General features: G+C 41.0%; 1 protein-coding gene across 1 annotated transcript in view; it reads left to right on the top strand.

The window, feature by feature from the left end:
- The first annotated feature begins 13,873 nt into the window (after window positions 1-13,873).
- The window catches only part of Plppr5 (phospholipid phosphatase related 5), a 104,222-nt gene continuing 95,860 nt past the window's right edge, over window positions 13,874-22,235 (top strand). The window contains exon 1 of the mRNA XM_051165673.1: window positions 13,874-15,135. Within this exon, the coding sequence (XP_051021630.1) occupies window positions 14,899-15,135 (237 nt within the window). The 5' untranslated portion in view covers window positions 13,874-14,898. The remainder of the gene's footprint in view (window positions 15,136-22,235) is intronic.

Genomic DNA, 22,235 nt, shown 5'->3' on the forward strand with positions numbered 1-22,235 from the left:
GATGAACCTCTTTAAATAATACCAATTTTGTTTTGTTCTGATGTGGTGACCGTGATGCCCTTTTTTTGTGAAAATTCAGAACACAGAGACAAGGAAAAGGGACCACAGCAGAATATGAGAGCAAATCCAATCATGAGATTTCTCTTTTAAATTCTTCAGTAATACATTTATTTGCTTCTTCATAGACTGGTATAATGTTCTCCCATAATTTCTTCCTCTGTACCTTGTTGCTGGATATTTTCTCACTTCACCATGGGTGTAAATAATGCAGTGAAACCATAATTTCTTTTATTAAGCCTCACTGTTTTCTTATGAGAGACTCAGAAATATACAGCTACTAGCTCAGTTGTCCAATTATTGTTACTCATCACCTAATCGCTTTCCAACAAACTTGAACTTCAGATAGTATTGAACAATATTCATTTCAGAACAATCTCATTAGCACCAATCTTTATTGTTGTATATATTTTCTGTGTTTTTAAAACAAAAGCTATGGTGGCATTGTTTTGTCTTGAGTGTACATAAGTGACATGATCACTTCTCTAGCATTGGGAAAATTGTTTTGAACTGGATGCAAGTGTACCCCATAGGTAGAAGACCTGATTCTGAAGTTCTTTCTTTGTTTCTTTCTTCTCTCTCTCTCTCCTTCTCTTCCTTTTTTTTTTTTTCTTTATTTTTGTCAAGTTCTCATTATGCAGTTTAACCTTGCTTGAAACTCAGTATGTAACCCATGCAGGTCTCAAACTTAAGATCTGTTGGCTCTGTTTCTTAACAATTAAACTTTATTATATAACCCAACTATCTTACACATGCAGGAAAAAAGGTTAAAGGGAAACAAGAGTGAACCTTCTGGTATCCATTCCATGGGACAGATCTCCAGGTGTCTCTGGCCTGTGCACTCGTCCGGCCTGTTTGCTGATCCTTTTCCTGATCCATGTGCGCTTGAGCTCATCCTGAACCTGCTGCTCCTCTCTCCTCTCTGCCTGTCTGTCTCTCACGCGCAAGGGCGGGTCTTCTCCTCCCATCAAGGGTTGATTAGAAACTCAATAATCCAGGTGGAGTCCCCAGTCCACTTCTTGAATTCCAGGCCCAGGATGGCTCCACCCAGTCTATCTCAAGATTAATCTCAGGGAGTATCCGTAGTGTGTCCAAGGGCAAAGGCCACTAAGATTGCTTTCACTTGTTACAAAGTTTACCTTCCTGCAAAGATCTTCCTGCCCCAGCCTTCTGATTAGAGAAACACATGTTTGGCCTCTGAGACCAAGTTCATTCATGTATGCTATAAATACTCATGATATCCATAGTATGTGTCAGAATAAAGGGAAAGGGCCTCTCAGAAAACAAGGAGGAATGTTAGTTTTGTGAAGAATATAGAAAGGCCATAATATAGCATGTAGAGAGTCTGATAGTCTTTTCTTCCACAGTCACCCCTGCCAGTGGCTTTGGAAATAGTTTCTGTGGGGGTGATTTCACAAGCATAAGACCAAGAATTTAGCAAAGGAGACACTGATGATAAACCAAGAAGTATTATTACCACAGTCTAAATCTAAGTTACATTTCAGAAGCCTGTCAACCACAGAAGCAGGAAATGTAGCATCCTGGAAGCCATAGGTGACTTGGATAGGAGAGGTATTCTTCCTGAGAAAATTATTGTTGAAACCCAACTCAAGTCTTTTCCCAGCATGCCTTGTAAAAGGTGTCAATGTAACGTTGTCAATTTATTTAATGTTTGATCTGTATGAATTATGCCATTTTGCATGTACTTTCTTATTTCCTCTGTGAAATGCTTATTTCAAAGCTATCTTTCTTCTGGCAATATGCAAAAATGTGTGCAAAGAATTTTATTCATCTCATTTTGGTGTAGTTATCAGAATACATAGCATCTGCTGAATCTGAAGCCCATAGTCTCAAAAAACATTTCTTTCATTCCACTCCCAATGCGCACACCATCAGAGCAATTCAGATGGAAATTCCACAGAGATGTGGTATTGCTGGCAGACTGGATGTCTCTGGCAAAGTTGACCTCCCATATTTGATTTATTTAGCATATTTGCATTTTAATGGTTTTCTTCCTGAAAGGGTAATAGTCTCATCAAGATGGACTGCTACGGTTTTACTGAGTTATTCGTGTTCCTCAGCTCATTTATCTGTGTTTATTACTGTTCAGTATGACTACACTGCACAATATGCAAGCACGCCTGATTCCTATTCACCTGAAATGAATACCTCAGCTCTTCAAAAGATGGAGAATTTGGAATTTTGGTGACCTGGGAGATGTTCATTCCGTAGTTTTGATAGTCTGCTGAGTCAGGTTCCCAGCTTCAAAGCTAGCAGCAACAAACATTTCTGTGGTGTCTCATCGTTTATAGGACCCTTCTCAAGCATGTCCACTCATTTTATATGTCCAAATTCTTGAAAAGGTTCAATAACTTGGTAAAAGCTACAAGTCAACCGCTTAAAGAGCTAACTCTTTCTTTCCCCAGTAACTGTTATTCAGGTTCCTAAGTTTGCTCTAAGTATCGCGTTGAGGTTTGGTGAGTGGCCATGGCTGGTAATTGTAGTTTGATGGTAAGCTACTGTCAACTTTTACCAGACTGACCTGTGACATCTCATTTTTATTATACTCCAACCCATTCCAAACTCCATTTAACTCTATTTATTTTATTTATTTGCCTCAGTTGAAACAAATTACTTTTTCCTTCCATGCCATCTCTTAGAGAATAAGCTATCTCTCCACAGGATTGCTCCACTTCCCTGACAACTAAGACAGTGTACCAACCCCTGTAGCCATTTATAATGGGATAGAGAGAACAAAACCCCAACTCTGCCTAACTCTTCAATATGATCTTCCTCTTAATACATTGGTCAGTGGCCTGAGAGGTGCACAGGAGTCCTTAGAATAAAACAGGTGCAAATAAGATGTAAAAGACTGCTGTGTATCACTCCCTGTTATCATTTAGCATCACGATGTACATCAGGATATAAATGGACCTATCCACAAAGGGACAACTGATCTACAGAAGGCATCATCTATGTAAGGTTAAAACTACAAAACACTGTAAGTCCTAGTATGATGCTGATATCACCCATCATATTGCTATAGTGAACGCCTTTGTGAAGTTCCTTTTTGGAATATATTTACTAAGTAAATTCCTTTACTAAGTAAAGGTGCTTTTGCTAGCTGATGTATTGAGTTTGCTTATGTTTAGTATTGTATATATTTTCTAGTATGTTGATGCAACAACTTAGGTAATCAAAACATTCCTTTAATCCACATAGAAATATTTGTAGAACTTATACAGTATATTACAGTATGTTGGGACTGTCTCAAAAATAGCTAGTTCATGGGTCAAACATCACTTCTTCTAGTCCTTAATTATGAGCAAGTTGACAAGGTTCTGAACAAAGTGGACAATGATCTTTGTTTCATAGACTTTTATGAAGAATCTTGTAGCCTTGACACATATGAATTATATGTCTGAATATAGTAAATAGTCAAATGTGTCTCTTTCCTTATGTCAGTAAATCAATAGCATAGGACATAGTTTTAGAAAAAATGCAGCTGAATATCTTTCTTTGACTGTGGAAATGCATAGGTCTTAGTTTTTAAATAGTTGGTTTTGTTAGCAGATGGAAGATAATCTGTTGTACAGTGTCTGATGTGGATCGTTGCATAGTATTATAAGTTCTTAAAGGATTTTATTCAAAAAAATTGCAAAGTACTAGTTTGTGCATTTTCCTGACACAAGATTATGTTAGTCAGTAGGTCAGTAGGGAAAGGGGTCTGTAAGCTTTTCTTTAACTGTCTGAGGAGAACTGGGACCTGCACGCCATGTGATGACAGTGTGACAGGTTCATAATTCTCCTGGTTCTCATTATGCAGTTATCTCCAGCTGGAGAAAAGAAGGCAGAATTTAGATTTTTGAAAAGGCTCTGCTGGTTCAAACAAGATTAGGAAAGACGTGTGTTACAACTGACTTCTAACTATCCTTATTTTCCCTCACACTGGACTCCATCACCTGTCACTAATTGATTAGTTGCAATTTCTGAGTGTAACGTACTCTGGTGCCTCATGCTTGACCATGTCCCGAAGAGGGGGAGACCTGGTGGCACTCAGAGGAAGGACAGCAGGTTACCAAGAAGAGACTTGATACCCTATGAGCATATACAGGGGGAGGAAATCCCCCTCAGGAACAGTCATAGGGGAGGGGAATAATGGGAAAATGGGAGGGAGGGAAGAATGGGAGGATACAAGGGATGGGATAACCATTGAGATGTAACAAGAATAAATTAAAAAAAAATAAAATAAATTTGAATTGAGACATTTAAAGAAATGTCACCCTGTTATTTCTGATATTTTCTTTTAATGGTTTAGTGAAACTGATATCAGAAAACTTGGTTTCTCTAAGAGTATGGCATATGCCCTGAAATCTCTACAAGGGGCGAGCTGATACCTAAAGATTATGTGTTACAGGCCACTTCAGACTACAGTGTGAGAACCTGTCTAAAATAAATAATGCCTTAAAAGAAAAAAAATCTGTTCTTAAGCAATTAAAGATAGTACACTCATAATTTTAGGGAGATAATATCAGAAACATACTTTCAGATAAATATAACTTATAAAATTTCAATAAATGTTGTTATGATCAAAAAAAATTTTTTTTGAGTGTAGTGAGTAGTTTCTTTATCAGGATTAATAAGATAAAAAATTAAATTTATGACTCCTAGATCATATATATATATATATTTGCTTATCCCCAATACTCCATGTTTTATTCATGACATACTCCTAGCTACATGAGTAGAGAAAATGCCCTTCAGATGCCAGTGATTATGGTATGAAAATCATGGTGAGGTGGGCTACAGTGAGGTGGTACCATCAAGATGTTAAAATATGTGCCATTGATTCAGTTTTAACTCAGGTTTTCTGACATTTACAATGAGGTCATAAAAATTAACTTGTTCTCTAACGTTACTTTAAAGAGTTCAACCACATATCCATTGGATTGGGAAGCTTAGGCATCATTAAGAATGAATAAATGTAATTTGTTATTCCCAAGTGATATAACTCATGCCATCATCAACTAGATATTCCAGCAAGAAAGAAACCCAGCAGTGACCTTGCAAGGGTTGAGCTATTTCATGTTTCTAACAAACAGCTGTTTTTCACCTCTAAAAATGGAGTTTCCCTATGGCTTAACTTGATAATGTCTACCCTATATATACATATCACCTATCTAATTTCTACACACACACACACACACACACACACACACACACACACACACCACATATATATAATCTATATTTATTTATATCTATCTATGTAGATATATTGAATTGGAAAGACAATAGGAGCTATTATGGACAGAAATTTATCCCCTTGCCTCTCAAATCTATGTTAAAATACTGACCCAATACAGTTACATTTAGAGATATGACCTTCAGAGAGATCACTGAAGATGAATGAAGAAATAGATGTGAGGTTCTAATCAGGTAAGGTCGGTGTCCAGTAAGAAAAGGACACACTGGACTTTGTCTGTATATGTAGGCTCAGAGGAGAGGTCATCTGAGGACACATGCAGATATGTACATGGCCAGTAATATACAGACCATCAAGAAAGGCTTCCACTGAAGCTACTGACCTTTCCATATTCATCACTGTGAAAAGAGAGATTCCTATCATTCAGCTACTGTGATAATTTATTTGAATCCTGAACAAAGTGTTTTAGGCTCCTGCATTCTGATCTCCATGACAAAGCGTGTCTATCAATAATTAAAGAGATATAGAAAGAAGTGACTACGCTTTGTACCTGTGGCCTTGTCCCCAGGTCCACCAAAGGCAAAGGTAAAAAGGTTCACTGCCATTCAGAGTGTCTTCTTCGCTGACTTACACTGAATCAGTGTGGCAGATAAATAGTGTTTAAAAGTCTGAAGACTCAAGCTCTAAACTAAGGTCTCTATGATGTGACAGCCTGTGGATGCTCATTCTGCCCCAAAGGCACCGTTGCAGTGCCAGAAATCAGATATTTGTTTCTTTAAGGTTATCAAGCCAGAAGTGAATCTCCCCGCATGTTTCACACTTCTGAGGAAGGTTCGATTGGCCTACTCATCTATCTCTTTCAACCCAAACCACATGATTAGCAGGCTCGTTATGCAAACAAAACCTTTGCCACAAAGCGTCAGGTTCTTTAACATTTATCCTGGTTTGAACCTGGTGAACGTGTAAGGAGGCACAGCACTGCAGAAGAAGAACAGCATCTACACTGAGAGTCAGAGAGGGTGGATTGTGACTTGCCTGGAGTCTGCTCCCATACAGTCATTCAGATTTTAGGATAAGAGATACACACTCTGATAAAAAAAAAAAAAAAAAAGTAAGCTGAGTGATTGTGACAAATCATATCATCGCAGCGAGGTGGGGGTGGGGGGCGGGGGGAGGGAAGAAAAGGAGTAAAATGCCTGGGAAGCCAGAAAACTGAGTGAGTTTCTCTTCTTTGTTCCATAGACAGGTGACCACTTGGGATTGGGTTTCTTTGTGTAAGCTGAATTGTATTCAGATACCATAGGAGCCTCTCAAATGGGAGATCTCTGCTACTTGCCATCTTTCAGTCCAATACCGGCCATAGGGAAAACAGGATTTCTTCATGAACCAAACTGTCTACCTTGCTTATCATCTGCATCACAGGAGGAATGCAAAGACAAGAAAATTATCAGTGTTTCTGGAGAACCTTTCCACGAAAGTGATTTTTCTTGGGTTCCATTTCAGTGAGAGTGCAAAAGCTCTGGGCTGATCTCTCTGTTCATTTGAGATGCCTGTTGAGTGTGAGTGTGTTATTACATAGAAACTGGAGAGATGGTTCAAGAGGGACAGGGGTGACTGCTCAGGGAGTAAGAGTGTTTGCACAAGCATGAAGACTTGAGTTCAAATCCCCAGATTCAACATTATAAAAAGTCAGTTGTGGCTACACACGCTGTAATGCCAGTATTAGGAGGTCAGGGCAGGGAGAACCCAGAAGCTAGTTGACTAGCAAATCTTCAGTTTCTGTGAATAAAGGTTTGAGGGAATAACGTGGAGACTGATAGAGCAAGACAATTTAACCTCTTCACTCACTTGCACACATTTGCAAACTTACACACACACACACACACACACACACACACACACACACACACAGTAAATAATAAACAATTTGGCTTTTCTCCTACTTCCTCCTAAAATTTACATTGATAAGCAAAAGAATTTTTAGTTAAGGAAATAAATTATAAATAATTTAATTGTTAAGTCAGAAAACATTAAGTAGTTTAAAACTTTATCCTTAGGAATATGAACATTTATACACTGTATCAGTGTTAACAAAATCATTTTGAAAGAAAGTTGGAGGAATTGTTGAGAGAACTTCTGCATATCCTTCTGTTTGCTTTTCTGATTTTCGCTGTATTATTAAATCAGTATTGTTAATCATATTTTATTATCATGTCTCACCATCATTATAGTAAATGTTGCAGTGTGTAATGGCATCTTCAATGTAATTCTGTCAATGAGAACAAAATATTTTAGCTTGTTTTCACCCATTGGTGTTTTGCTTTAATACTTTTTTGAGTCATGTAGATCTCCAATAAAAATAGAACATGAATCGTCAAGCCTTAATTAACTTCATAAACTAGGGTTTCCTGGGGGACCTGGGTTACAAACCTTCCACATATTTCGTTAGAACACTGAATTTGCTAGCAAAGCATGTGCTTTTGCTCTGGTGACATAGTAAAGGGTCTCTGGTTTAGGGCTCAGTTCTTACTGTTTGTTATTATAGTGGTCCGAGGTATAACAGATTTTTTAAAAGGTTTGTGTGCATGTATGTGCATGTGTGTGTGTGTGTGTGTGTGTGTGTGTGTGTGTGTGTGTGTGGGAGAGAGAGAGAGAGAGAGAGAGAGAGAGAGAGAGAGAGAGAGAGAGAGAGAGAGAGAGAGAGAGAATATGCGTGGTGTGTATTTATGTGGGGTGTATATGTGTGTGTGCGTGTGTGTGTGTGTGTTTGTATGTGTCGTGGGATGTGTGTGGGCAGAATTGGTGATGACATGTGTGTGGCAGTAAGAGGACATTTCAGGAATGGTTTTATCTTTCAATCTCATTTTTGAGGAAAGGTCTCTTGCTTCTGCCATATCGTACAGCAGCCTAGCTGGTCAGGGAACTTCCTGGGGCTTCTCCTGTCTGTCTCCCATCTCACTGCAGGGTTTCTGGAATTACAGAGGTGTGGCTCTGCAGTCAGTATATCTTTTTAGGTGGGTTCAAGGCATTGACCTTATGTTGCCAGATTTGTGAGCAAGTGGCTTTACCCACTGAGCCATTTTATCAGTTCAGAAAACCGATTTTTGTTAGGACTGACACTAAAATAAATGCTGGATAGTTTGCTAAAACAACCAAAACTGGATGGGGTTTTCTTCAAAAAAAATCTTGATTCTGCCCCCCCCCCCATGCCCCAGTAACTATGATAATATTAGCTAGTGAGTACTACTTCCCAGAGACCCAGAAAAATGTTCTATTCATGTATCATTAATCCTCTAACTACCCCAGTTCAGTGAAGTGGCATAATAGTGCCACGATGAGTTTGCCTCTCTTCTGAAAAAACTGTGTGAAAATTGTTTGTGTTAAAATGCCTCTTCCTACATGAGGCTTCAGTATGTGCAAAGTCTGGTTATAACTAAGTCAGAGCTTTAACTAGTCGAGGTTATAAACCTTGATTTGTTCATTTGCTCTTAATTCCAAATTTTAAAAATGTTAGGAGTTGATATAGTCCAGATATGAAAGAAGGAATCGTTTTAAACGTCTACCATCTGCTAGGCTTTTATGTCAATCATTTTCCCAGCACATACAAGGACAAGCAAACGAGTGCCAATTAGCATTCACATCTTTATTTTTGAGCATGGACTTGCAAATATCAGCAACTCAAGTTGCCCCACATGCTTTACCTCACTGTTAAAGACCCTCTGTTTCTCCAAGTATTTGAAGGGTTTCTGATTTAATTTTGGATGGTCTTCATTTACCACAGCACACATACTGACTTTCAGGTATTCTCAAGGAACACAAAGCTATAGACAGCTCAGCAAGGTTTTCATGCTGTCTTTCTCCCAAATGGATCAATGAAGATTTTGCTGATGTCACCATGGCAGGATTATACTGGTGTGGTGAAGAGTCACAGTGGTGGTGATGACCTCTAATTGTCATGAATGGCCTTGGCTCTGCATTACATTTAGGTGAAACAGGAAAGGTTATTAACATTTTAGGATTCTGCAGAAACTTATTGAAATGACATGGCCAAGGACCCTGTACTCATGACTTTACAGAGCAAAGATACCAACACAGATTGGCAGTGCTCTGATTCTTGGGCTAAAGTGTTGACGCTTCAAATTGTCACATCCCTATGTCCATTTTCTTCTAGATGTTTTGAGCTATTCTCAGGGAATCTGAGTGCCTTGAAATGACCCGTGGCATCATAGATCTATAGATTTATACCTAACATAACAATGGGTATTTTAATGCTTTATAGCATTATCCAATACATACAGCAGTGCAGCCAGAATTCATCTGAGTAATTGTGATTGGAAGCCAGGGATGGAAAGCACCTAGTACTGACTAAGAGGAGGCAGTCTGGACAACTGATTATGTTTTCGAATTCAGGTTTTCCCAAGACTTTAATATTTATGAAGCATTTAGTAAACATAAGCCTTTCAACATCTGTGCACTTGTGATTTGTAAGCTGAATTTTATAGAAGAGCAAATGGATTCAGAGAAGCTCAGAAATTGTCAGGGACCAGCATGTCTCAGTTAACATGTGCCAACTCAATAATTTGAATTTCCAGAACACAGAAGGATTCAGTTCAGGATGTATTAACTATTTCTATTCTTTCCCAGAATTTCTATTTTATAAACTATTTGCTTCTTTTGGACAAGTCTGCTTATCTTATGTATGCACTGTCAAGGAAAAGGTGGCTTCAGCTATAAAGCATATGTATTGTTTGTGGTAATCATGTCGAAAGTATAGATTTGTGATACTGGAAATGCAGAAAAATTGAATACTTACAATACAGTCACAGAGTAAGGCACTTTAAAGACATCTTGGTGGGCTCAGTTGGAGATAACTATTCGTCAAGTCAGAAGAATCTGCCTTTGGAAATAAAAATCATGCTGAAGCTGGAACGTCAAAGAAGACACACAAATCACCGTTCTAGCATCTTCTCTTGAGAAAGGACCTAACCCCCTGACAAGCACTGGACCTCAGTTTGTGAGGATGCAGTCCTCCGTGATGTCAGTCATGAGAAGTCAAGGGTGTAATTAAAAATGCTCGGACCTTTTCAATGTGTCTTTCATGATGTCATATTTTGGGGTCTTATATGGGTTTTTAAGGATAATGTATCATGGTCTCATTTCTAATTCATGCTTCAGGGGTGATTCATATATCAAGTAGTCAGGGACTTAGTACACTAATATATGTATTCGTTCTCCTCATCCAACCCAATAATTAGTATCTATATACTGTCTGGTTGTGAGCACATTCAATAATTTTAGAATGGATCACTGGGTGCCCTGGTTCTAAAAGCAGTTATGTGGTCTGTTTTTTTTTTTTTTTTTTAAGCATTCCTTTTCTTATTCTATTTCCACTCTAGTCTCAGGAGAGCTTCCACCAATCTATATGCTAATATTTAAAATTCCTCATTAGTGCAAAGTCATCTAGCTTTTCAGTCCTGAGTCTCCTCAAACAGTGTCACTATCTCAGTCTCGGCAACATAAATATGGATTTTTGTTTGCTTGCTTGTTTGTTTGTTTAAAGGAGGGATACTTTATTTTTGAGAGTTGTCCCTACTTAGCCTCATATGAAACCTTTATATCCTTCACATTCCACCATCCCAGCTATGTATGCAAAAGTTATTTTCTGGATTTCCTGATTGTTTTTGCACTTTTATTTCTATGCATGATGCCAACCATCTCTGGAATAAATCTGGACTGCATTTTAGCTATTGGAAATACATGGAAGTAAGCATTTACTATTCCATATATTTTTATCTTCTTTGGAAATACCCACAATCCTCAGTCTTACCCTCTCCCCCATCATAACCCTCTTTCTTCAATAAACTGAATTCGTAACTATGCTTGGTCCTCAAAATAAATTCATTTGATTAATTAGGTTTCAGCCCTTGCTCTTTAGAAAAAATATTTCAGTAACAGAGAAGTCAGTTGGTAATTATCTTAATGAGCCAAAATTAGATATTCTGTATCTTTCCAGCAAGTACCTTGTGTTCTCAAAGTTCAATGGAGAGAACACATTCATTCACTTTTCACTTTTACCTAGTTACTCACAATATTCACTGTTGGCCTGCCCTTGGCTATTCTGTTTGCCCTTGTACTTAGTATCAACACAGATCTTCTCTCTCTTCACTTTTGGCACATCTGTCTTCAGTCTGCAGGAGGACAATCACATGGGGAAGGACCACATCTTCCCACATCATCTTCCCACGCTGTTGTGGTACCTTTCTGTTTCCTCGCGGATCGCATGCAGATTACCTGAAGGCAGGGAAGATACCAGAATTGATCAATACTTCCCTGAGGTTTGTCTCAGAGGTTTATTGTGACAAAATATGCGTATGAGCTGCTTGCTAAGGCATGCGCAGCAGTATATAATACATATTACTTTCAGCTGAAAACAAAATACATTAAATTTTCACATTTTCACATTGAATCATGTGGAGTTCCTGGGTGAGAGCTGATATGGGGACGTTTGAAGGACAGAAGACTACTTTGTAAAGAGAAGTTGATTACTGCACTGTTTGCAAGCACAAAGATATAATTAAGGTATGATTAAGAGTTAAAATAAATTACAAATTTAGTCCTGATTCCTAAAGATTAAACATTGTTATTTCTATTTTTAGCCTAGCCTAGTCTAGACAAAATATTAAGGCAGGACTTCAAAAAATCCTTTGTAATTGAGAAGATTTATTTTTGGAAAAGATTGATTAAACAATTTAATAGAAAATAAAGTACAAAAAAATAAACTCAAATAAGTATACTGTTTGAAGAAGGTAATGTAAATATTCTCACTATTGCCAATATTCTCTTGGAGGTAAGAAAAATCTGCCCACTTTATCCCCAAAGCAGCTTAGGTGTAGGAAGGTGAAACAGAGCCCAGGGACACAGAACACACGCCCTCATCCACAAGAACCAGGTGCTGCTGAAATATTCACGGAAGGTAACTGTCATGTTGATGCCCGTATAATGCAAGAGAAGACTTAACACTAACGTGGATTTTTAACATTGGATGGCTAGCTAGCCATGAAGCAGCCAGCAGCACTCCTTGAACATCTAAAACGGACAACTAGTGATTAGTGTATTAAGATTCTGGAAGGGGAGGGTACCTTTGGTTCTGACAAGGAGAGAAAGAATCTAAAGGAGCAGACAGAAAGTGCGTACATCTAGGCACTGTGCACAGTCCATGCTTCAAGAGAAACCCGGGGCGTTACCGAAGCTCGCCTGCCAAGGGCACCAGGTGACTGGTCACAAACTGGACTAACCTGAGTTACTTTAAGTATATCAAATATATTTACTTTTAGACAAAAATAAAAATAGTTTAAGGGCTTTGTATGGATTATGCAGTGAACTAGGGAGTAGAGTCTGCGTGGGGGATGGGGAGGAGGTTATGGGAACATGAAGCCCAAAGAAGCCATGCTTCTTGTCCAGGTTTCTAGTACAGTTCGCTGGCAGAGCTCACATCTGAGCACAGGCCTGGGGTGGGGGTAGGGTACATTTGCTGCTCATTTTACTCTTTCTGTGTCATGTGACCACGACCGAATATGGGCATAAAGACCTTGAGTCCTACCTCTTAACCAGTTTAGCTATTAGACATGTAAGGCTATTCTATGTGTTTGGTAGGGAAGTGAAAACATTAATATATTTTAAAAATATTAACAACCCACAGTGTGTCATGCTACCAACAGAGTGGGAAAGAGAACAAGGGCTTTGCTGGAGGTGAAGCACAGGCAATCAATTTACCCTAGGGTCATCACAAAATATCTTAGTTTTGAAAATAATGCACAGCCCCACCCTCCGTTAACTCTTAACAGTTAACATTCTTACAAAAACTCAACTGAGTTGGTAAGGTTGGTGAGTTTCCTAATTGGGGGACCAGAGGAGAAGTTTAAACCTCTCTATAGCCTCGGAGTGAATTTCTGAATACAGTCTTACATCTTGCATCTTTAGAATGGTCCTATTTTCATCAAACGGCAAGTCACTCGGGTGTCTAAACGTTAGGGACGTCTTACTTCCACGTGCCAAGACTGCCTGTCTCACCCATCACTTAGGGCGATCTCTCAAGAAGCGTGCTCTCAAATAATTAGTTGTTGAATGATCTTTGTGATTACATGGTGGTCCATCGCACATCTATTTAATATTCAAGACACTCAATGTTCTTACCACCCAATCCTCAAACTCAGTGATTTGCCAAATTCAAGCTGCTGGTGGTTTTGCCTTGGACTGTATTTTCTTGACGATAACGGCCCACCTCTGAAAGCCACCAAGATACAACCTCTTAAAGTGAACGAACACCCCCAAAATCTGGTAAGTGATTCCACATTCTCATGAAAAGAGCAGAGCTCTTAAGGACATTTCTTTCCCCTTGCTTCATGCACACGCTTTTAACACTGTCCAGTGGATTTGGTAGTGTGAGCAGGGCCAGGGTGACTTGAAGGCATTGCTTGTGTGCAGAGCTCACAAGGCATTGCAGGACTGGTTCTCTGCATACATATAGCTTCTAAACTATTTAAATATCCACGCACACGCTGGGATACCTATGTAAGACTGCATTTTGTATGCTTGTGCTGTGGTGACTCTGCGTGGGGTTCCTGACCTCAGAGGAATCCCTAAATTCCCTGAAATCTGGGAATAGCAACATGAGGCACGTAGCTCTTTGCCCCTTCCCTGGTGACTGGTACCCCTGGGTCCCGAGAATCTGCAATGCCTCATCTCTCAAGCAGCTAATCAGAGGAGACTGAGAAGATGAGAAAGGATTTACATGGAACCAACCAGGAAAGAGCCGTGTTACCCAAGATGATGCCTCTGAAGCTAATAGCATTGATTCTGTGGTTTTATTTACAAAGCCTTGGGAAACTGGAGGGGAGGCAAAGCCACCCAAAATCTAAAAATCCTCTGAGGTAATTTCTGTCATCACTTTGGAAGCCACATCGCCCTCCTGCTGTCCAGCGCTGGGGTCACAGAGCACTGTTAGCACAGAGGCTGCAACTCACAGGCGCCACCCTGACACTTTGCGCTCTGAAGACTTGTCCCCGCACCATCTTCCCAGGCGCTGTGCGGGAGGTCTGAAACAGCCCAGCTGGTGCCTCGAAAGGGAGTTTCTAGAAGCTCCATCTCTGCTGCCTCCCCTCCTTTTCAGATTTGGAATTATCCCCCCCCGCCAGGGAGCTGCTGCAGCTCCACAGCATCTACCCGCCCTCCGAGGGGACGCGGTGCCACCGACGCCGCTTGCCGCGGGCCGGCCCGAGGGCTTGACCCCAAAGCCGCGGTGTCTCGGATGCTCCTGTGCCAGGGCCGGGGACTCCCCGCCCTAGCGCGCGACCCCGCAATCGGGCGGGCGTCGTTTGCGGCGGGCAGGGGGCGGGCAGGGCAGCCCAGACTCGTCCGGGGGTAGCCACCTCCTCTGCATCCTGCCCGCGCATCCCGGAGCCTGGCCGCATCCTCCGCCTCTGCCTCCAGCGGCTGCCGCCAGCCTCTGCCTCGCGCCACCTCGGCCTCAGGCCGCCTCCGCCGCCGCGCCCCCCGGTGACTGTGCCTTGGCGGAGCCCGGAGGGGGCCTGTGGCGCGTCGGCCGCCCGCTCGGCTTGGCTTGGCCGGAGGCGTGCATGCCCCTGCTGCCCGCGGCGCTCATCAGCAGCATGCTCTATTTCCAGATGGTGATCATGGCAGGGACGGTGATGCTGGCGTACTACTTCGAATACACCGACACGTTCTCTGTGAACGTGCAGGGCTTCTTCTGCCACGACAGCGCCTACCGCAAGCCCTACCCGGGCCCAGAGGACAGCAGCGCGGTGCCCCCGGTGCTCCTCTACTCGCTGGCCGCTGGCGTCCCGGTGCTTGTGGTAAGCCCCAGGCTGCTAGCCTTCTCTTGCCTTCTGCAGGTTAAGGCTCCACCAGGAGGACCAGGCTCCACCAGCCTTTCCCATCTAAGTTGCTCCAACTTGGTGGCAGCCCTCTTCCCCCCAAAGGACATTCTTCTGGGGAGCATGGGGGTGGGTGAGAAGGAAGCACCTCTGTCTCTCTCCACACCACCCCTGCACCCTCTGCTGAGCCTGCAGGGCTGGGTGGCTCAAAGACAGGGAAGAGACCTGCAGAAGGTGTTGGGTGGGTGGCAGAATAGGAAGGGGGTGAGTCTCTGAAGCAGATAGACTTAATCCAGTCTGTGGCCCTGTCTCACTGGTTGGCCTTCTCCTGGATTTTGGTAGGAAGGGGACCAGCAGCCTGGGGTGGAGTAGAGGAGTCTGATGCTGTCATGGGAAAGGGACCCCTGCCAGTTGGGTCAGGGGAGCACGCTCCGCTCCTGTTTTATCTCTCTCCTTCCTTCTGGATGAAAGAGCCAGGTGTGCCGAGCTGGAAATTGGCTCACAAGTATCTAAAAATGTCTTTTGGCATCTGTAAATGAAGAGGCCTCAGCAACAGGGCTTTACTGAAAAGCAGGAGTGGAAGGAGCCTGCATCATGAGAGCTCTTTAGATTTATTTAAAGGCTATCTTCTTGCTGGACAGCTCTGGTGCTTCTCTCTGCCTGGGTAGACTCTGACTCTTTCTCTCTCTCTCTCTCTCTCTCTCTCTCTCTCTCTCTCTCTCTCTCTCTCTCTCTCCCCTCCCTCCCTCTCTCTCTTTCTCTGCCGTGTATAGAGATGCATCTATCTCTCTCACACACACAAACACACAATACGTAACTCTTGAGCTAATAATTACAGCATGATTTGCATATATGAACACAATACAAAGTTATGTGGTTTTTTTGTTTTTTTGTTTTTGTTTTTTGTTTTTTTGTTTTTTGTTTTTGTTTTTTTTTGGTAGGAGATGAGTGATGTTTTTTTGGACACCAATCTCACTATGGTTCCTTAGGGTTCATTTACATTGACAAACTATCTGCGGCTTCCTTCCCTTCCTTCCCATAATGCTCCCTCTCCCCTTTCACCTCCCCCTCCCTCTTCCCACACAAGGAATAAGAAGTCAGAGAATGAGAAGATAAGAGAACTTGGGCTTTTATTTTCCATAGGTTAACTTGTGAATTGCGATTGTGAATAAGGATATCTGCTGCATCCCCTTTAAAAAAAATATTTTCTCTGGTCTCTGGGGAACTGTTTTAAGAATTTTCAAAACGAAGAGCTCTTGTCACAAAACCGGAATAGTACAAAGAAAGCAAGCAAGTTCTTGCTAGTTTCAAAGCCACTCCGTTTATCACACCGCCCCACCACCCCCAGATGATGATGACTTCAGCTCTAGTGATTGGGGATGTGTTAAGATGTCCTTGTCTCAGAAAGTCTTTGTTTTTGTGCTTGACTTTGCATTTGCTAAAATGTGTCAGAAATCCTCAAGCTCTAGTGCAAGCTCAGTTTCAAGCTCTTGTTCTCTCTCCCAGTTTGAAAAGTTGCCAGAGCAAAAGCTGGCCTGGTTTCTGGGGACTTTTTGACTTTGCAGATTCTGGGTTTTCAGGCACCTGTTTTCTAGGAGACCAAATAGCTCATAGATTTTTTTTTTTAGAGCAAAAATTTTTTAAAGGAAAATGCAAGTTGCTTTCGGGTCATGGATTTACTTGCGTCCATAATCAATATTGTCTGCGCCTCTTATCTCTGTAATGGGCATTCAGCGTCTTCAGTGAGATAGCACTTGTCAGTCTTCAACCTCCGTCCTTAGAGGCAGGTTTCAGTTTAGAGATGAGAGTACATTGCTCCAAGATTTTGGTGACTCCTCACTTAGAGGTGACCCAGGGAGAACCTAAATGGGGTACAAGGAAGTCATCATGACTGAGTGGGGCTGAACTGCTGTAATCAAGTGCATTTAAGGAACAGTCTTCCAAGAGCTCTTACTCTCTATACATTAGAGAAAACTTGACTTGAAGTATCTTAAAATGACAGCAAATGGTAGCTCAACCATATAGCCAGAGGACCAGGGACAAGTGCCATGATCAGGCTGCTTTCAAAGAGCATGTCTGAAAGATAGGAGCCTGCTGCTGGGGCTGGCATGGAGAGACAGGAAAACGAGAGATTTGTGAAAGGGAGGCTCCAACTTTGCTTTCTTGTTTTGACCTTTAGTTCTCAGCTATGAATGAATAGATGCAAGAATCAATGTGAAGAGAAGGAAGTGTTGAGTTCTGGATGGCTGGACTCTGTTTCCCTTTTTGCTCATAGGAATAGTACATCCTGTTACCACATGATGAGCCAAAACAGCAATGGCAGCAGCTCTTCTCCATTCTTCTCGAGAGCATGGTGGGAGGCGTACCCTCTTCCCAGGAGAACCACAACAATATCAGCCATAGCCAACCACAGGGGAGTTAGGACTTTGTCTTTGGATACTTTAGTATGTTGTCCACTGATGTTTGTATCATCTCTGAGACCCATCATGAAGGATTTTGTTTTTTATTTAATTTTATTATTTATATTTATGTGTTTTGTTTTGTTTATTTTGTTATGTGTGTGTCTGTGTTTGAGAGAGGGTTTCTCTGTGAAGCCTTGGCTGTCCTGGACTCACTTTGTAGACAATACTGGCCTTGAACTCATAGAGATCTGCCTGCCTCTGTCTTCCAAAGTGCTGGGATTGCAGGTGTGCACCACAGCAGCTGGCTGTTTATGGGTGTTTTGCCTGCATATATTCCTGTGTACTACATTTATGCCTGGTGACCATGGAAGGAAGAAAAAAGTATGGGATCCCAGGAACTGGAATTACAAACAATTGTGAGCTGCCACGAGGGTGCTGGGAATTGAACCCAGATCCTCTTGAAGAGAAGGCAATATTCTTAACCACACAGCCACCTTGCTTGGCATTTCATAAAAACATTTTGGGAAGTAGGAGCTAAATCCAAGGACCAAAGTTAAAAAGGTTTCTCTAATGATTTTAACCCTAGTCTACCAGTGTTCTAAGCTTGTACCTTTTCTGTTATAATACATAAATTCAATCTATGCATAAATCATTATTCTAATTAAGTGTTTCAAACCTTTCCCTTGCGTCATATTTAATGTATTTTGAACATTATAGTTTATATTTACTTATTGTTTACTAAACTTTTTATATGTGTTTCTAACTTGGAGGGTGATATTTGGAAAGTTAGTCTCCTCAATATTTCAATCTGTGGATTCCTTTTTATTTATTTAAATATCCAAAAGCCTGTACCTTTTTGATCACATTACATTTATTTATTTAGCTATTTATTCATGGGCAGTAACACAGGATATTTTTATATATAGAAAGTAGTGTGAGACTTGTAATCTTTCATCTTCAGATTCCACATACATGACTTTACCTGGCTGGATTTTCAGATTGAAAATGTCACTTGTTGTGAAACCTTGAACAATTTATTTAAGCTTATTAATCATCCGTTCTCTCAGTCACAGGGTTCTGCATATTAAATAGTTTATAATATGCAAATACTCTTCTTGGCCCATGTTCCATACTCTCTCACAGGTCCTTCACATGTATGTTGTATTTTTGTGGTGCTGGGGATTGAACCAACAGACTGAGTAAGTGTGCTCCTAGCCCTGCATCATTATTAATAAAATAATTGTCTAAACATCCGTCTGTTAGAGTAATTGCTCTAAGGGTAGTTTTAAACTACAGTTGCTGATCTACATAGTTTACAGTGTAATTTGAGAAATTAGACAAATAGACTAGTGACCACAATGATTAAGAAAATGCTTGGCTGGGTGTGGTGGTACAGACCTGTAATCGTGGCATTCTTAGGCTGAGGCAGGAGGATCATCAACGTCAGGCTAACCTGAACTACATAGTGAGTTGAAGATGGTCTTGGCTACATAATGAGAGCTTGTATCCAGAAAACAAAAGCAAGCAAAATGGTTAGGGATATAGTAGAGTTGCAGATTTTATTTGCTTAGTATGTTCAAGGTCACAAGTGTAGTCTTTGTCACTGAAAAAAAAATAACTTCATATATATATATTCCTATATATAGGTATATTTATATAACTTCAAAATATATACATATATCTTCATATATAGCTATATATTTGTATAAAACTTCCTATATATGAAGCTGTTTTCTTATGAAGATATTTGCATATTTGTGTGTATATACCACAAAGACCTCTGTTGACACAGAGATGGACAAAATCACTTTCTTTTGGAGGGCTGAAGTAAGACTTCATGAAAATGGCTGCCGCATTGCTGAGAACATTTTAAGAAAAACAGCACAACTTCACCTTTTTCACAAAAATGATATGGCGTATAAACTCCTTGAAAATGATGATGTATAGATTGATCTTTAATCACTTTTCAAAGCAGACTGTGAAATACATATAGATATAAACTTGCTAATTAAAAGAATTGGTGGCTGAAATGGCCTTTGCTCCCCAAATTTGGACTTGGTGGTCACCAAGACCTATCCTTCTTTTGAGCAACATAGACGATGGAGCAGAGATGATTGAACACTATCTATCTTCATGGTGTCAGAATCAAGATTTAAAACAAACAAGAGAACAACAACAACAACAAAAAATCAGGCACTAACCAGTGCACCTCACAACAAGGCGCAGAGTTGGTTTGAAGGTTGATGTGCATTGGGGATGTTTGAGAACTCTATTCCTAGGGCAGTATCACTGTCCCTGGAGACTTGGATTCGAGGGATGTGCCCACAGATTTGTTCCAAGTGTGGTGGAGGCAGATGATGACAGACAATAATTTTCCACTCAGGGTTCTTCCCTGTATAAAGCCTTGCCTTGGAAAACCACTTTTGTGCTTTGCTGCAGGAGACAGCACAGATAAGGGTGTTACTTGACTCTATACTCTTAGTCTGGTTTCTCATACTAATTAGCCAGCTGCCTTGAACAAAATTTCTTATTTCAAAAGCCCTGTAATTTTTGTCTGGGCAAGGCGGCTTATAGCTGTCATCCCCCAAAAGGCAGGTGAATCTCTGTGAGTTCCAGGCCAGCCTTGTCAACGTAATGGTCTATGTAGCAGGTCAGTCCAGGATACCTAGTGAGATCCTATCTAAACTAAAATTAGAAAAAAAAAGAAAAGAAAAGAAAGAAAGAAAAAGAAAAAGAAACCAAACCAAACCAAATTAAGCCAAACCAACATCTGAGTCCTGGAGAGGCAACACATGCAGAGGTTCAGATTTGGAGTTCTTCTGCTTGGGTTACGGTCTAGTCGACCATTTTCCAGTGTCTCTCTGCCTGTATCTCTTCAATGATTAAATGGAGGTGATGTGAGGAATTGGCCTTGTGGGGTTTATTGTGAATGTAAAGTTAGTTGATGTTCATACATATCAGAGTAGCTGCCGTCTACCTCATGATTTACTTTATCCAGTGCCAGTGTGAGAGAGCGCTCCGTAGACACACATCAGTACTCAGAGCCATTTTATTAGCAGCATATAGGATGTTCGGTGAGGGGTCATTTTGTCTGAATGTGATTATTTAAATTCCTTAATACAGTTAATTTTCCATACTACAACTATGAAAGTGACTGAGACATAGGGAGGTTAGACAGAGCCGTGCAGAGTCCAAAGCCTGTGTATTTACCTCCTTTACCGCTGACATGCTAGCTAGTCCACTAAGATATTTTAGTCATAGTGACTCAATCCCAGGAAGTCAACATTTTCCCTCAAGCCTTTTGTCCCGGATTTCAGTCTTCTTGTGTGCCCCGCTGTAGTGAATGGTTTCCATGCGTGATGTAGGGTATGGCTATGTTTCCTGCACAGCTTGGAAGTGGAGCAGAGAGGTGGGTGGCAGCAGAAGGGACTGAGAGTTGTGCTGTTCTGCTGTGAAGGATGGCTATTATCTCAGCAGCACACACTGAGCAGGGGCTGCCGGCACCCACATGTGTGGAGATCCAGCCCCGTAGCTTTGCAGTCTGTGCTGCTGGAGCTGAGATTCCCTCTCTAAGGCACACTTCTTAAAATAAGGGAGACAACACATGACTCTGTGATGCCATGAAGGCATGGGAACTAGATGCAGGTGTACACATACACAAGCTTAAGATGTATTTTTGCAGATTTCCTACATGGACTACTCTCTGGGGGAGGGTCTGTGGGTCTGTTTGAAGAAGCTCTCCTAATGCCCTTTATTTTCCCTTGGAAATTCCCACTCATATCCATCCATCACATTCCCCCTTTCCGTTTTCTTTCTCCCTCTCCATTCTCTTTCTGCTTTTTAATTTTTTTTCTTTGTCCCTCTTTGGTTTTCATTCATTACCACTTCTTTTCATCCTGATGAGGAGGTGGTGGCAGGAAGCGAAACCAAGGCTAGGTTCCTTCTGCTTCTTCGTTTTATTCCACCGTCCTCGCCTCTTTTCTTCTCTCCCCCCTCCCTGTGCCTGTCCTGCTCAAACCATCCTTGTCACTTCTTTGAGACAGTTGTCTTAACTGAAATATGTGGACTTACTCCTCCCCGTCTTTCCAAGTTTTTATGAGTAAGAAATGGATGAGAAAGAAAATGAACAATGTTCACTTCCTAAACACAGTGAAGAACAGAGTGAACACGTCACACAGGATGTATAGCTATCCAGTTGTTGGCCACGGTGGCATTATCTGTAGCTTTATTTTGACAGACTTATGCATGCATATTGTGATACAGAATAGTGGAGATGACTTTTACACCCGTTCTCCTGATTTTCCTATATGAAGAATGCGGTAGGTAAAGAGTTATCATTACAGACTATTGCTCTAGTGTATAGTGTTCTTGTCTAGAATATTTCAACCACTTTAAGTATTTTCAAGATTATTATTAAGAATTCTCTTGGTCGTTTCTTTAATTTTAAGTAGATATAGTTTGGGGGAGTATAGGCATACCTTTGTTAAGTATATGTCATGCCACATGAAGCATTAGGTTTTTACTCCATCAAGCAGAAATATGTAGGATTTTGAATGCAAGGTATCTACCACATACTAGATATAGTGCTATTTACAAGGCCTTGAAAAATAGTAAGGAGTAACTTCCATTCTTCAACAATTCAGGCCATATGAGGAAAACTTACACCCCTAAGCCTCA

Source organism: Acomys russatus, chromosome 23, assembly GCF_903995435.1.
Source record: "Acomys russatus chromosome 23, mAcoRus1.1, whole genome shotgun sequence".
Taxonomy (NCBI): domain Eukaryota; kingdom Metazoa; phylum Chordata; class Mammalia; order Rodentia; family Muridae; genus Acomys; species Acomys russatus.